At 51.1% G+C, this 13,899-nt stretch overlaps 1 protein-coding gene across 1 annotated transcript in view; it reads left to right on the forward strand.

Moving 5' to 3' along the window:
* LOC147080950 (RNA-binding region-containing protein 3-like) overlaps window positions 1–13,899 on the forward strand; it is a 54,152-nt gene that overhangs the window by 23,629 nt on the left and 16,624 nt on the right. The window contains 3 exon segments of the mRNA XM_085981009.1: window positions 5,252–5,377; window positions 6,317–6,444; window positions 7,378–7,539. Of these exon segments, the coding sequence (XP_085837135.1) occupies window positions 5,252–5,377; window positions 6,317–6,444; window positions 7,378–7,539 (416 nt within the window).

Genomic DNA, 13,899 nt, shown 5'->3' on the forward strand with positions numbered 1-13,899 from the left:
TAGCCCCGGTGTCAGTCTGGTCAGCGCAGCATGTGAGGGGGAATGTTCCACGGGGCTCTCTCCTGGCTTGGTGCCTGGTGAATGTGAGTTTTGTAATATTATCTGGACACAGGCTACAGTCTTGTCCCTGGATTGATGATGAGTTCAAAACATGGAGTGACCACACTTCAAAAGTACTTCATTGGCTGTAAAGCGCTTTGGGACGTCTTGAGACCATGAAAGACGCTGTAGAAATGTAAATTCTTGGTTCCGTAACCCTTAACACCCTTACCTAAAAAAAATCTATCCTTCTCAGATTTGAAATTTTCAATTGACCCCCAGCCTCAACAGCTCTCTGAGGGAGAGAGTTCCAGATTCCCACTGCCCTTTGTGTGAAGAAGTGCTTCCTGCCATCACCCCTGAACGGCCTGGCTCTCATTTTAAGGTTCTGCCCCCTTGTTCTGGACTCTCCCCCCTACAGGAAATAGTTTCTCTCCATCCCAAAGCACTTCACAGGAGTGTCATCACACAGAATTTGACACAGAGCCACATAGGGAGGTGTTTGTACGGGTGGCCAAAAGCTTGGTCAAAGAGGTAGGTTTTCAGGTAGAGAAGCGGAGAGGTTTAGGGAGGGAATTCCAGAGATTAGGGCCCAGGCAGCTGAAGGCACGGTCACCAATGGTGGAGCAAAAGGAGTGGGGGATGGACAAGAGGCCAGAATTGGAGGAGCGCAGAGATCTCGGAGGATTGTGGGGCTGGAGCGGGTTACAGTGATGGGGAGGGGTGTAGGGTGGGAGGGGGTTACAGTGATGGGGAGGGGTGTAGGGTGGGAGGGGGTTACAGTGATGGGGAGGGGTGTAGGGTGGGAAGGGGTTACAGTGGTAGGGAGGTGTGTAGGGTGGGAGGGGGTTACAGAGATGGGAGGTGTGTAGTGTGGGAGGGGGTTACAGTGATAGGGAGGGGTGTAGGACGGGAGGGGTTACAGAGATGGGGAGGGGTGTAGGGTGGGCAGGGGTTACAGTGATAGGGAGGGGTGTAGGGTGGGAGAGGGTTACAATGATAGGGAGGGGTGTAGGGTGGGAGGGGGTTACAGAGATGGGGAGGGGTCATAGAGTCATAGAGTTTTACAGCACAGAAAGAGGCCCTTCGGCCCACCGTGTCTGCGCCACCCATCCATCCCTGTCCAGCCTAATCCCATTTTCCAGCATTTGGTCCATAGCCTTGTATGCAATGGCATTTCAAGTGCTCATCCAAATGCTTCTTGAATGTTGTGAGGTTTCCTGCCTCTACCACCCTTTTAGGCATTGAGTTCCACATTCCAACCACCCTCTGGGTGAAAAAGTTCCTCCTCAAATCCCCTCTAAATCTCCTGCCCCTTACCCTGAATCTATGCCCCCTTGTTATTGACCCCCCTAATAAGGGGAAAAGTTCCTCTTTGTCTACCCTATCTATGCCCCTCATCATTTTGTACACCTCAATCAGGTCCCCCCTCAGCCTTCTTTGCTCCAAGGAAAACAACCCCAGCCTGTTTAGTCTTTCTTCATAGCTGAGGCGCTCCATCCCAGGTAACATCCTGGTGAATCTTCTCTGCACCCTCTCCAAAGCAATCACATCCTTCCTATAGTGAGGCGACCAGAACTGCACACAGTACTCCAGCTGTGGCCTCACCAGCGTTTTGTACAGCTCCATCATAACCTCCCTGCTCTTATATTCTATGCCTCGGCTAATGAAGGCAAGTATCCCATATGCCTTTTTAACCACCTTATCTACCTGTTCCGCTGCCTTCAGGGATCTATGTACATGTACACCAAGGTCCCTCTGACCCTCTGTACTTCCTAGGGTCCTACCACTCATTGTGTATTCCCTTGCCTTATTTGTCTGTCCAAAATGCATCACCTCGCACTTTTCAGGGTTAAATTCCATTTGCCACTTTTCCGCCCATCTGACCAACCCGTTTATATCGTCCTGTAGCCTGAGGCTTTCCTCCTCGCAATTTACCACCCCACCAATTTTCGTGTCATCTGCGAACTTACTGATCATACCTTTTACATTCTCATCCAAATCATTTATGTAGATCACAAACAACATGGGACCCAGCACCGATCCCTGAGGTACCCCACTGGACACAGGCTTCCAGTCACAAAAGCAACCTTCGACCATCACCCTCTGCCTCCTGCCACTCAGCCAGTTTAGGATCCAACGCGCCAAGGCACCCTGGATCCCATGGGCTCTTACCTTCTTGACCAGTCTCCTATGCGGGACTTTGTCAAAAGCTTTACTGAAGTCCATGTAAACCACATCCACAGCATTTCCCTCATCCACCCCCCTAGTCACCCCCTCGAAAAATTCAATCAGATTTGTCAGACATGATTTACCCTTGACAAAGCCATGCTGACTATCCCCAATTAATCCTTGCCTCTCCAAGTGGAGACTAATTTTGTCCCTCAGAATTTTGTGGGTGTAGGGTGGGAGGGGGTTACAGTGATAGGGAGGGGTGTAGGGTGGGAGGGGGTTACATTGATGGGGAGGGGTGTAGGGTGGGAGGGGGTTACAGTGATGGGGAGGGGTGTAGGGTGGGAGGGGGTTACAGTGATAGGGAGGGGTGTAGGGTGGGAGGGGGTTGCAGTGATAGGGAGGGGTGTAGGGTGGGAGGGGGTTACAGTGATAGGGAGGGGTGTAGGGTGGGAGGGGGTTACAGAGATAGGGAGGGGTGTAGGGTGGGAGGGGGTTACAGTGATGAGGAGGGGTGTAGGGTGGGAGGGGGTTACAGTGATGGGGAGGGGTGTAGGGTGGGAGGGGGTTGCAGTGTTAGGGAGGGGTGTAGGGTGGGAGGGGGTTACAGTGATGGGGAGGGGTGTAGGGTGGGAGGGGGTTGCAGTGATAGGGAGGGGTGTAGGGTGGGAGGGGGTTACAGTGATGGGGAGGGGTGTAGGGTGGGAGGGGGTTACAGTGATGGGGAGGGGTGTAGGGTTGGGGGGGTGGTTACAGAGATGGGGAGAGGGCGAGGCCATGCAGGAGGCGTTGGTGGACCGGTAGCTTATGTAGGTCCGCGAGCACGGGATGATGGGTGAACGGGTCTTGGTGCCAGTTAATCTACGGTGATGTGAATGGTGATGGGCTGCTTCCAGTGGTTAGCAAGATAGGACAATAGGGCACAAATTTAAGATAATAGCAATAAGAATTAAAGGGATGGTTCGAGAAACATTCTGTACACGGAGTGTAGTGAGAATGTGGAGTCCATAAATTCATTTGAGAGGATTGGATGGTTTCTTGAAAAGGATAAATATTTGTTAATATGAGGAGTAAGCTAAGCGAGGAAGTTATTCTAAACCTTTATAAATCACTGGTGAGGCCCCAGCTGGAGTAATGTGGCCAATTCTGGGCACCGCACTTTAGGAAGGATGTCAAGGCCTTGGAGAGGGTGCGGAGGAGATTTACTAGAATGGTGCCGGGGATGAGGGACTTCAGTTATGTGGAGAGACTGGAGAAGCTGGGATTGTTCTCCTTAGAGCAGAGAAGGTTAAGGGGAGATTTGATAGAAGTGTTCAAAATTATGACGAGTTTTTATTAGTAAATAAGCAGAAACTGTTTCCAGTGGCAGGAGGGTCGGTAACCAGAGGACACAGAGTGAAGGGAATTGGCAAAAGAACCAGAGGGGAGATGAGGAGAATGTTTTTACAGCGAGTTGTTGTGATCTGGAATGCGCTGCCTGAAAGGGCGGTGGGAGCAGATTCAATAGGAACTTTCAAAAGGGAATTGATAAGGGGAAAAATGTGCAGGGCTGTGGGGAAAGAGCACGGAGTGAGACTAATTGGAGAGCTCGACCAAAGAGCCGGCACAGGCACGATGGGCCAAATGGCCTCCTCCTGTGCTGCGAGATTCGAAGCAGGCGAGTGGGATTAGAGTAGGTGGCTCCTGGTTGGGGGAGAGGTGGGGAGGTGAGGAAGCTCGAGCGCAGACTTGGCAGCTCAGTGCCCTGTTTCAGTGCTGCAACGTTCTGGTTCCGTATGTCAACAGTCTGTCGTTTTGCTCACAGCGATCAGCACAGCAGCTTCTCACTGTCCTTCTGCTAGTTCAAGGACCCTCTGATTAATGTTCAACATGTGTTGGTCGCACCATACGGTTGCCTCAGGTGGTAAAAGAAGGAAAGGTCTTGTGCTAATGTAGCGACTTTCACGTCCCCATGATGTCCAAAAGTGCTTTACAACCAGCGAGGTATTTTTTGAGACGCTGTTCTAGTATAAGAAGTGCGGCAGCCAATTTGCGCACAGCAAGCTCCCACGCTGTTTTGGTGATGTTGGTTGAGGGATAAATGTTGGCCAGGACACGGGGGAGAACTCACTTGCTCCTCTTCGAAATCGCTCCTGATCCGAAAGACGGCACTTCCGACAGTGCGACGCTCCCTCAGCACTGCACCTCTGACAGTGCAGCGCGCCCTCAGTACTGCCCCTCCGACAGTGCAGCACTCCCTCAGTACTGCCCCTCCGACAGTGCAGCACTCCCTCGGTACTGCCCCTCCGACAGTGCAGCACTCCCTCGGTACTGCCCCTCCGACAGTGCGGCGCTCCCTCAGCACCGCCCCTCCGACAGTGCGGCGCTCCCTCGGTACTGCCCCTCCGACAGTGCAGCGCTCCCTCAGTACTGCCCCTCCGACAGTGCAGCGCTCCCTCAGTACTGCCCCTCCGACAGTGCAGCACTCCCTCCGTACTGCACTGGATTCTGTACTCAAGTCTCTGGAGTTCGACTTGAACCCCTGACCTTCTGACTCAGAGCGGAGTGTGCTACACACTGAGCCACGGCTGACACCGAAAGAGATAGGAGGTTATTTCATAGAATGATACAGTCATTCGGCCCATCGTGCCTGTGCCAGCTCTTTCGAAGAACAATCCAACAAGTCCCACTTCCTGCTCTTTCCCCACAGCCCTCCAATTTTTTTCCTTTTCAAGTATTTCTCCAATTCCCTTTTGAAAGTTACTATCGAATCTGCTTCCACCGCCCTTTCAGGCAGCGCGGTCCAGATCACAACAACTCGCTGTAAAAACATTCTCATCTCCCCTCTGGTTCTTTTGCCAATTCCCTTCACTCTGTGTCCTCTGGTTACCGACCCTCCTGCCACTGGAAACAGTTTCTCCTTATTTACTCGATCAAAGCTCCTCTTAACCTTCTCTGCTCCAAGGAGAACAACCCCAGCTTCTCTAGCCTGTCCACATAACTGTAATCGCTCATCCCTGGAAATCTGTTTAAGACTCGAAGCGTTTTATTTTCTCTGCAGAATGGTACGAATGATGGGATTAGCCTCACTTCCACCAAAACGGACACAGAAGAAGAAATGGGTTTCAGTCAGAAAACGGCCCAGATTAAAGGACCTGATTAATATGCCGAAAGCACCGACCCACAGGTGAGAGTCCAAGAAAATAACTCTGCGGCTCGGAGCTTGTGCAATGAATACGGCTCATCCTTACTGTGTGAATACCACAGCAGTATTGAATCTGTTAACAAGTTCAGGGATATTTTATCCAATGGGCTCGTATTCCCAGCAGAATCTCGCTCCTGTGCTCCGTTCTGCACTTGGCGACTTATAGTTGGCCATCTATTGGCGGTAATGTATAAACAATTAGACTAATTGAGTAGGGTAGGGTGGACAATCAGCGCTAAGCTTTCCAACACACCCCAGCAGTGTCCCTGCACACACTGGAACATCAATTACCAGCTCACCCCAGCAGTGTCCCTGCACACATTGGAACATCAATTACCAGCACACCCCAGCAGTGTCCCTGCACACATTGGAACATCAATTACCAGCACACCCCAGCAGTGTTCCTGCACACATTGGAACATCAATTACCAGCACACCCCAGCAGTGTTCCTGCACACATTGGAACATCAATTACCAGCACACCCCAGCAGTGTCCCTGCACAAACTGGAACATCAATTACCAGCACACCCCAGCAGTGTCCCTGCACACATTGGAACATCAATTACCAGCACACCCCAGCAGTGTCCCTGCACACATTGGAACATCAATTACCAGCACACCCCAGCAGTGTCCCTGCACACACTGAAACATCAATTACCAGCACACCCCAGCAGTGTCCCTGCACACATTGGAACATCAATTACCAGCACACCCCAGCAGTGTCCCTGCACACATTGGAACATCAATTACCAGCACATCCCAGCAGTGTCCCTGCACACATTGGAACATCAATTACCAGCACACCCCAGCAGTGTCCCTGCACACACTGAAACATCAATTACCAGCACACCCCAGCAGTGTCCCTGCACACACTGGAACATCAGTCAGCTTTTGCTTTGTCTCTTCCTCTCCCTTCCCAGCTCCCATCCCCCGGTGCCACCGTCCGAGGTCTTTGACCAGCCGCAGCCTCACGGTCAAAAGAAAATCGAATTCCACATCTCCGTCGATGTTGGTGGCTTGCTCGAGGGAGGAGGGGAGCGTCGAGCAGGTAGGAGGTCATGGACTTGGCGTGCGCTCGGTCTGAGCGAGGTTGTTTAAGCGTTTTTCCCAGTTGCAAAAACAACAAACTTGAATTTTTTAAAGGACCTGTTCTCAAAAGCCACTCGCAGCCAGTTAATTACTGGCAGTTATGTTGCGTCATGTCATTTGAGCTATGATGTGGTAAGTGTAAAGAAAGAAAGACTCTCCTATTACAAGACTGCCTTCTCCCATCACCCGCCCCCGTCCTCATTCTTACTGTTGTCACGTGTAATAATTCCTTCAGTGAAATGACTGACTGGCAGCATCGATTCTCATCAAAAGATATGTTGAGTGTTGTGTATTAAATATAATCTCTCCTTTAATGCAGTGTGAATTTTAACAGGAATGATACATTGGCTCTCGGCCTGGCAACGCCTCGATTTTAAAATTCTCATCCTCTTATTCAATTCCCTCCATGGGCTCGCCCCTCCCTATCTCTCTAACCTCCTCCAGCCCTACAACCCTCCGAGATCTCTGCGCTCATCCAGTTCTGGCCTCTTGTCCATCCCCCACTCCCTTTGCCCCACCATTGGCGGCCGTGCCTTCAGCTGCCTGGGCCCTAAGCTCTGGAATTCCCTCCCTAAACCTCTCCGCCTCTCCTCCTTAAAACGCTCCTTAAAACCGACCTCTTTGACCCAGCTTTTGGTCACCTGCCCTAATATCTCCTTATGTGGCTCGGTGTCAAATTCTGTTTGATAATCGCTCCAGTGAAGCACCTTGGGAGGTTTTACTACGATAAAGGCGCTATATAAATACAAGTTGTTGTTGTGCAGTTAGTTAAGAATGCAGTCACATTCTAGATGGGAATTACTGTAAACAAACTGGTGGTTTCAATATGAGGCCATTGTCCGTGATGTGTGTACAATTGTTGAGCACAGTTTAACTAATTTCATGTTTTCAGAGTCACAGGGGAATTCTGAGCCTCAAAGCTCGGGATTTGGAAAGATCAGGCCTGCTCCTGTCTGTTCGAAAAGTGAAAGCGAGGAGGAGGAAGAAGAGGAAGAGATTCCTTCCGAGTTCATTTCCAGGAACCAGCTGGCGAAGGGCAGAATCACCAGAGACAGTATGTGTGACGGGGGGGGGGGGTGTTTGGGTATGTGTGAGAGGGGGGGGGAGAGAGAGGGTCCCAGTGTGAGAGGGGGGGGGGGAGAGAGGGTCCCAGTGAGAGAGGGTCCCAGTGTGAGAGGGGGGGGGGAGAGAGGGTCCCAGTGTGAGAGGGGGGGGGAGAGAGGGTCCCAGTGTGAGGGGGGCGGGGGGGAGAGAGGGTCCCAGTGTGAGAGGGGGAGGGGAGAGAGGGTCCCAGTGTGAGAGGGGGAGGGGAGAGAGAGAGGGTCCCAGTGTGAGAGGGGCGGGGGGGAGAGAGGGTCCCAGTGTGAGAGGGGGGGGAGAGAGAGGGTCCCAGTGTGAGAGGGGGGGGGAGAGAGAGGGTCCCAGTGTGAGAGGGGGAGGGGAGAGAGGGTCCCAGTGTGAGGGGAGGGAGGGGAGAGAGAGTCCCAGTGTGAGAGGGGGGGGGGAGAGAGGGTCCCAGTGTGAGAGGGGGAGGGGAGAGAGGGTCCCAGTGTGAGAGGGGGAGGGGAGAGGGTCCCAGTGTGAGAGGGGGGGGGAGAGAGAGGGTCCCAGTGTGAGAGGGGGGAGAGAGAGGGTCCCAGTGTGAGAGGGGGGAGAGAGAGGGTCCCAGTGTGAGAGGGGGGAGAGAGAGGGTCCCAGTGTCCCAATCTCACCGACACTCTTTAATATTTACATAAATGGATTGGCAAAACTACTTGAACAATCTACAGCACCCGGCCTCACCCTATATGAATCCAAGGTTAAATTCCTCCTCTATGCAGACGACCTGGTTCTGCTGTCACCTACTAAAGAGGGGCTACAGCAAAACCTGGACCTGCTGGAGTCGTACTGCCAGACTTGTGCCCTGACAATAAATCCCCAAAAAACCAAAGTCCTTGTGTTCCAGCAAAGATGCAAACATCAGGGACCCAAAATAAATTTCACAGTAGGAACAACCAAAATTGAACAAACCACTAACTACACATACTTGGGCTTAAAAATCAGTTCTACGGGAAACTTCAAACTGGCTGTGAATGAACTGAAAGAGAAAGCAAGAAGGGCTTTCTATGCCATCAAAAAATCAATCCAAATAGAAATCCCAATTAGCATTTGGCTCAAAATTTTCAAATCAGTAATTGAACCAATTGCACTCTATGGCAGTGAGGTATGGGGACCGCTAACTCAACAAGAATTTGCAAAATGGGACAAACACCCAATTGAGATCCTACATGCAGAATTCTGTAAAAGTATCCTCCGGACTCAAAGGAAAACAGTAAACAATGCATGCAGGGAGGAACTAGGCCAATACCCATTAATAATCACTATCCAAAAAAGAGCCACCAAATTTTGGAATCACCTACAAATGAGCAATCCCCAATGCTATCACTACGACGCCCTGAAATGCCAAGAGCTGACCATAAAGAAGAATACCCTCAGTCAACTAGTCCTGGGACTCAGTGAAGTAACTACTAACAATACTAACAATAACCAGCCCCAGGACAGTGACAGGGTAACACAAAGAATTCGACCCAACACAATCGTTGCTAAGCAAAAGGAAAAATATCTGACATATTGGGCAGAAACAACAAAAACCCAAAGCAAACTCAATTGCTACTTGGCCCTAAACAGACAATACAACATAGCTGATTACCTGACCATGGTAAAGGATAACAAACTGAGAAGAACCTTGACAAGGTACAGACTTAGCGAACATAGCCTAGCGATCGAAAAAGGCAGACACAGGCAGACCAGGCTGCCAAGAGAGGACAGGATATGCTCTCACTGCAGTCAGGGAGTGGTGGAGACAGAGATGCACTTCCTCACAGCTTGTGGAAAATATCAGGGCATCAGGGAGAATTTCTACCAAAAATTCTCACAAATATGCCCTGATTTCAGAAATCTGAATGACAACCAAAAACTCCCATTCCTACTGGGAGAGGAGAGAAGCTGTATAACACTGGCAGCACACTATGTTACAGCTTGCCATGAACAGAGGGACAACCAGTAAACTAAGAAAAGAATATATATAAACAATGCGACTGTATATTTATACACTCAGGGATATACCTGTTTATACACTGTATGAATAGAACTGCGTTTATGTGCTAAACCATAAATGTATTTTGATGCTTTGGCAACATAAGATGTAACTTATCATGCCAATAAAGCGATTTGAATTTGAATTGAGAGAGGGAGGGGAGGGGGGGGAGAGAGGAGAGAGGGGGGGGAGAGAGGGTCCCAGTGTGAGAGGGGGAGGGGAGAGAGGGTCCCAGTGTGTGAGGGGCGGGGGGGAGAGAGAGGGTCCCAGTGTGAGAGGGGCGGGGGGGAGAGAGGGTCCCAGTGTGAGAGGGGCAGGGGAGAGAGGGTCCCAGTGTGAGAGGGGGAGGAGAGAGAGGGTCCCAGTGTGAGGGGGGGAGGGGAGAGAGAGTCCCAGTGTGTGAGGGGCGGGGGGGAGAGAGAGGGTCCCAGTGTGAGAGGGGCGGGGGGGAGAGAGGGTCCCAGTGTGAGAGGGGCAGGGGAGAGAGAGTCCCAGTGTGAGAGGGGCGGGGGGGAGAGAGAGGGTCCCAGTGTGAGAGGGGCGGGGGGGAGAGAGGGTCCCAGTGTGAGAGGGGGGGGGGGAGAGAGAGGGTCCCAGTGTGAGAGGGGGGGGGAGAGAGAGGGTCCCAGTGTGAGAGGGGCGGGGGGGGAGAGAGGGTCCCAGTGTGAGAGGGGGGGGGAGAGGGTCCCAGTGTGAGAGGGGGGGGGGGAGAGAGAGGGTCCCAGTGTGAGAGGGGGGGGGGGAGAGAGCGGGTCCCAGTGTGAGAGGGGCGGGGGGGGAGAGAGGGTCCCAGTGTGAGAGGGGGGGGGAGAGAGAGAGGGTCCCATTGTGTGAGAGGGGCGGGGGGAGAGAGTCCCAGTGTGAGAGGGGGAGGGGAGAGAGGGTCCCAGTGTGAGGGGGGCAGGGGAGAGAGAGTCCCAGTGTGAGAGGGGCGGGGGGGAGAGAGAGGGTCCCAGTGTGAGAGGGGGAGGGGAGAGAGGGTCCCAGTGTGAGAGGGGGAGGGGCCCGAGGAGCCAGGCCAGCAGGCACAGATAGCTCTGAGGAGAAGGAGAGCAACCAGAAGGCTCGCAACCAAGACCGTGAGTACAGGGCCCAGGGAGGGAGGCCCAGGGAAAGGCCCGAGGAGCCAGGCCGAAACAGAGGCCCAGAGACCTCTGAGGGGGAGGGGAACAGCCCGAAGGCACCGGGAAACAGCGGCTCACAGACTCAGACCTGAGAAGGGTGAACCCAGGAGCCGAGGCCCAGGGACCACGGGGTCGGAGAGGGGGACCGGGAAAGTTCGCGAACAGGGAGAGGGTAACACCAAACCCGGGGCCCCAGAAAAGCTTCTTCTAAGATCAACAATACTTTACCAAAAATGAGCGAATCAGAAGACCCACAACAGCCCCGCTTCCAGATTCCCCCCAACACCACAAAAAAAGCTATGAAAACGATCAAGCATGCTCAGATGAGAGAAAAACCAGAAACTCTCTTTACTGACTGTTACAACAATGGGACAAAAAGTAACCTCATATTCTACTCAGATCAGCCAGCGGCTTGGATCAGAGCAATAAAATCACACTATACCAGTGTTAAGCTAAAAAATACCGCAAATGGGTCCATAATGAAAATTAACACACCAGGAGACAGTTCAATCACGACTGTCAACGCGTACAATACCGGAACAATATTAGTGCAAGGCACCCTCGACAAATTTGCAACGGCCTTCAGGACACTGAAAAGATCAACTACGAGGGGAATGAACAGCCCCAGAGTGGCCCGCACTCCCCCCAACATTGACAACTTACCAGGAGAAAATCTGCATGGTCAAGGGATGAACGAGCCACACAGTTCAAACCAGACACTAACCCCGGGGAACCACAGCCACACGATACAACTGACAAACCCCAGCATAACTACCAGGGAGGAAGCCACACATAGTCCCCCTACCATTCCCAGCCCACCAAGAGAAGAGCAGCATAGCCAGGAAGTGAGTGAGCCTTCCAGGGCCGACCAGCCTAGCCAGGAAGTGAGTGAGCCTTCCAGGGCCGACCAGACACATACCCCGGGATCACACAGCCAGATACAACCAAAAGATAAATTTAATCAATTAGAGATAGAGATGGTTAAACTTAGAGAGGAGGTCCTCAAATTGAATGACAAACAAAAGCAGGAGAGGGAGAGACACAAGAGAGAGCTGAATAGACTTGATAACGAGGTGAATCTACTTAAGAATCAGGTGAAAGAGCTGCAGGAAAAAGAAGAGAGCCATAGAGGAGTGAAAACACCATTAGACCAGCAACCAGAGACTAGAGATAAGACAAGACAGAGCCGGACGGAACGGCTGCACTCCCACACGGAACAAAAGCAACAGACACACAATACAAGGGGTGCCACACAGACCGACCAGCATACTGACTCGCAATCTTCCCCCACCACCATGGAACCACAAGCGAGCCGCTCACAAGAGGTACGCACACACCAGACACCCCAGCCCAGCACACACACTATGAGTCCAGGCGAAAGCCACCAGACAGTAAACACAAACAAGGCTGACGTCGTAATACTCATAGACTCAAATGGGAAATTTCTATGGGAGAAAAAGCTCTTCCCTAGAAGTAAAGTAGAAAAGATTTGGTGCCCAACAACAGACAGAGCCATGGGATGGCTGACCAAAGCCAGATTAGGCTCCCCCCAACACATAATAATACACACGGGCACAAATGACCTAAAGGCCAAACAGAAAGAGGTAGCAACATCGCTCAGAGCAATGATTAGGAAGGCAAGCAGTACATTTCCAAACACTAGAATCACTGTTTCCACAATATTGCCGAGAACAGACTTCAACAACAACACAATTCATGAGATAAATGCCAGCATAGCAACAGAATGCGAATCAAACCACAACGTACACCTGGCCCAACACCCCACCCTCGATGAAGAATGTCTTTACGACCACGTCCACATCCAAAGGCAAAAAATGTCGATCTTTGCTAAAGCCCTGAAGGACGTCGCTTTTAACCGGGTCCATACCCAGACTCCAAGAGGACCCCCCGCCGACCACCAGAGATCAGCGGGGTACATATCAGGAACACTACAAAGACCACCACCACACCAACCGAGACCGGAGAGGATCCCCATGCAAAACAACATTATCAGACCTGCACCACTCCTGTCCCACAGGGGAATAGGACCGCTACCAGCCAGATAGAGGGAGAGATGCACAGGACGTACGCAATACCTCAGACAGAAACAATCCATTAAGAGACAATAAGCAGATGTGCAGCAGCATCTACTTCCGCCTTATGGATCAAGGACTAATTAATAGAAAGAACTGTAACCAAATTGTATTAACTTTTGTAGACAACTGGGGTGATCTTTTTTTTTCCCCACACTTAGACATGACAAACACGTACCACTCTTTAACCTATCATAGAAAAAGATAAAACTTAACATGAAATCCTTATATATTTCGACCTGGAATATCCAAGGTCTACGCTCTTCAGTGCGAGAAGTGAAGAGTAGGACCCCAGAGTTCATAGAGGAAACTAAAGATCTAGATATTATCATTTTACAGGAAACTTGGTATAAAGGAAAAGGACACACCGGCTGTCCCCAAGGGTACACTGAGCTAGTGGTCCCCTCCAATAAATTACCAAGTGTAACCCAAGGCAGAGACTCCGGAGGCATACTGATCTGGTTTAAAACAGAACTTAAGAATTACATCAAATTTATAAAAAAGGGCGAAAACCATATGTGGCTCAAACTTGAGAGGGAGATTATCTCAAACACCCAAGATGTTTACATTTGCGCACTTTATATCCCTCCAATCGATTCCCCGTACTACAAAGAGGACACCTTCTCCAACATGGAGGGGGAAATTATCCAATACCAGGCCCAGGGGAACGTGTTGATCTGTGGTGACCTCAATTCAAGAACTGGCGAAGAACCAGACTTCACCAATAATCAGGGAAACAATTACGTATTCGGGAATAACCACTTTGACATCCCTTCCCTTCCATACAGGCATAACTGCGACAAGCAGTCAAATACCAACGGTAAACAGCTACTACAGCTCTGTCGAAACCTGGGTCTGTACATTGTCAATGGTAGGTTCATAGGAGACCTCCTAGGAAGATCGACCTACTGCTCTCCTCTTGGCTGCAGCACAGTAGACTATATGATTACAGACTTGGACCCATCCTCTTTCAGAGCATTCACAGTCAAACCACAAACAACACTGTCAGATCACAGCCAAATTACTATGTTTCTCAAAAAGACAGAAACAAACAACATAGAAACACAACCCAGTAAACTGTACAACACCAAAAAATCGTACAGATGGGCCAAAAATGACAC

The sequence above is a fragment of the Somniosus microcephalus genome, unplaced genomic scaffold, assembly GCF_052327205.1.
Source record: "Somniosus microcephalus isolate GS21.2 unplaced genomic scaffold, FLI_Smic_1.0 scaffold945, whole genome shotgun sequence".
Classification (NCBI taxonomy): Eukaryota; Metazoa; Chordata; class Chondrichthyes; order Squaliformes; family Somniosidae; genus Somniosus; species Somniosus microcephalus.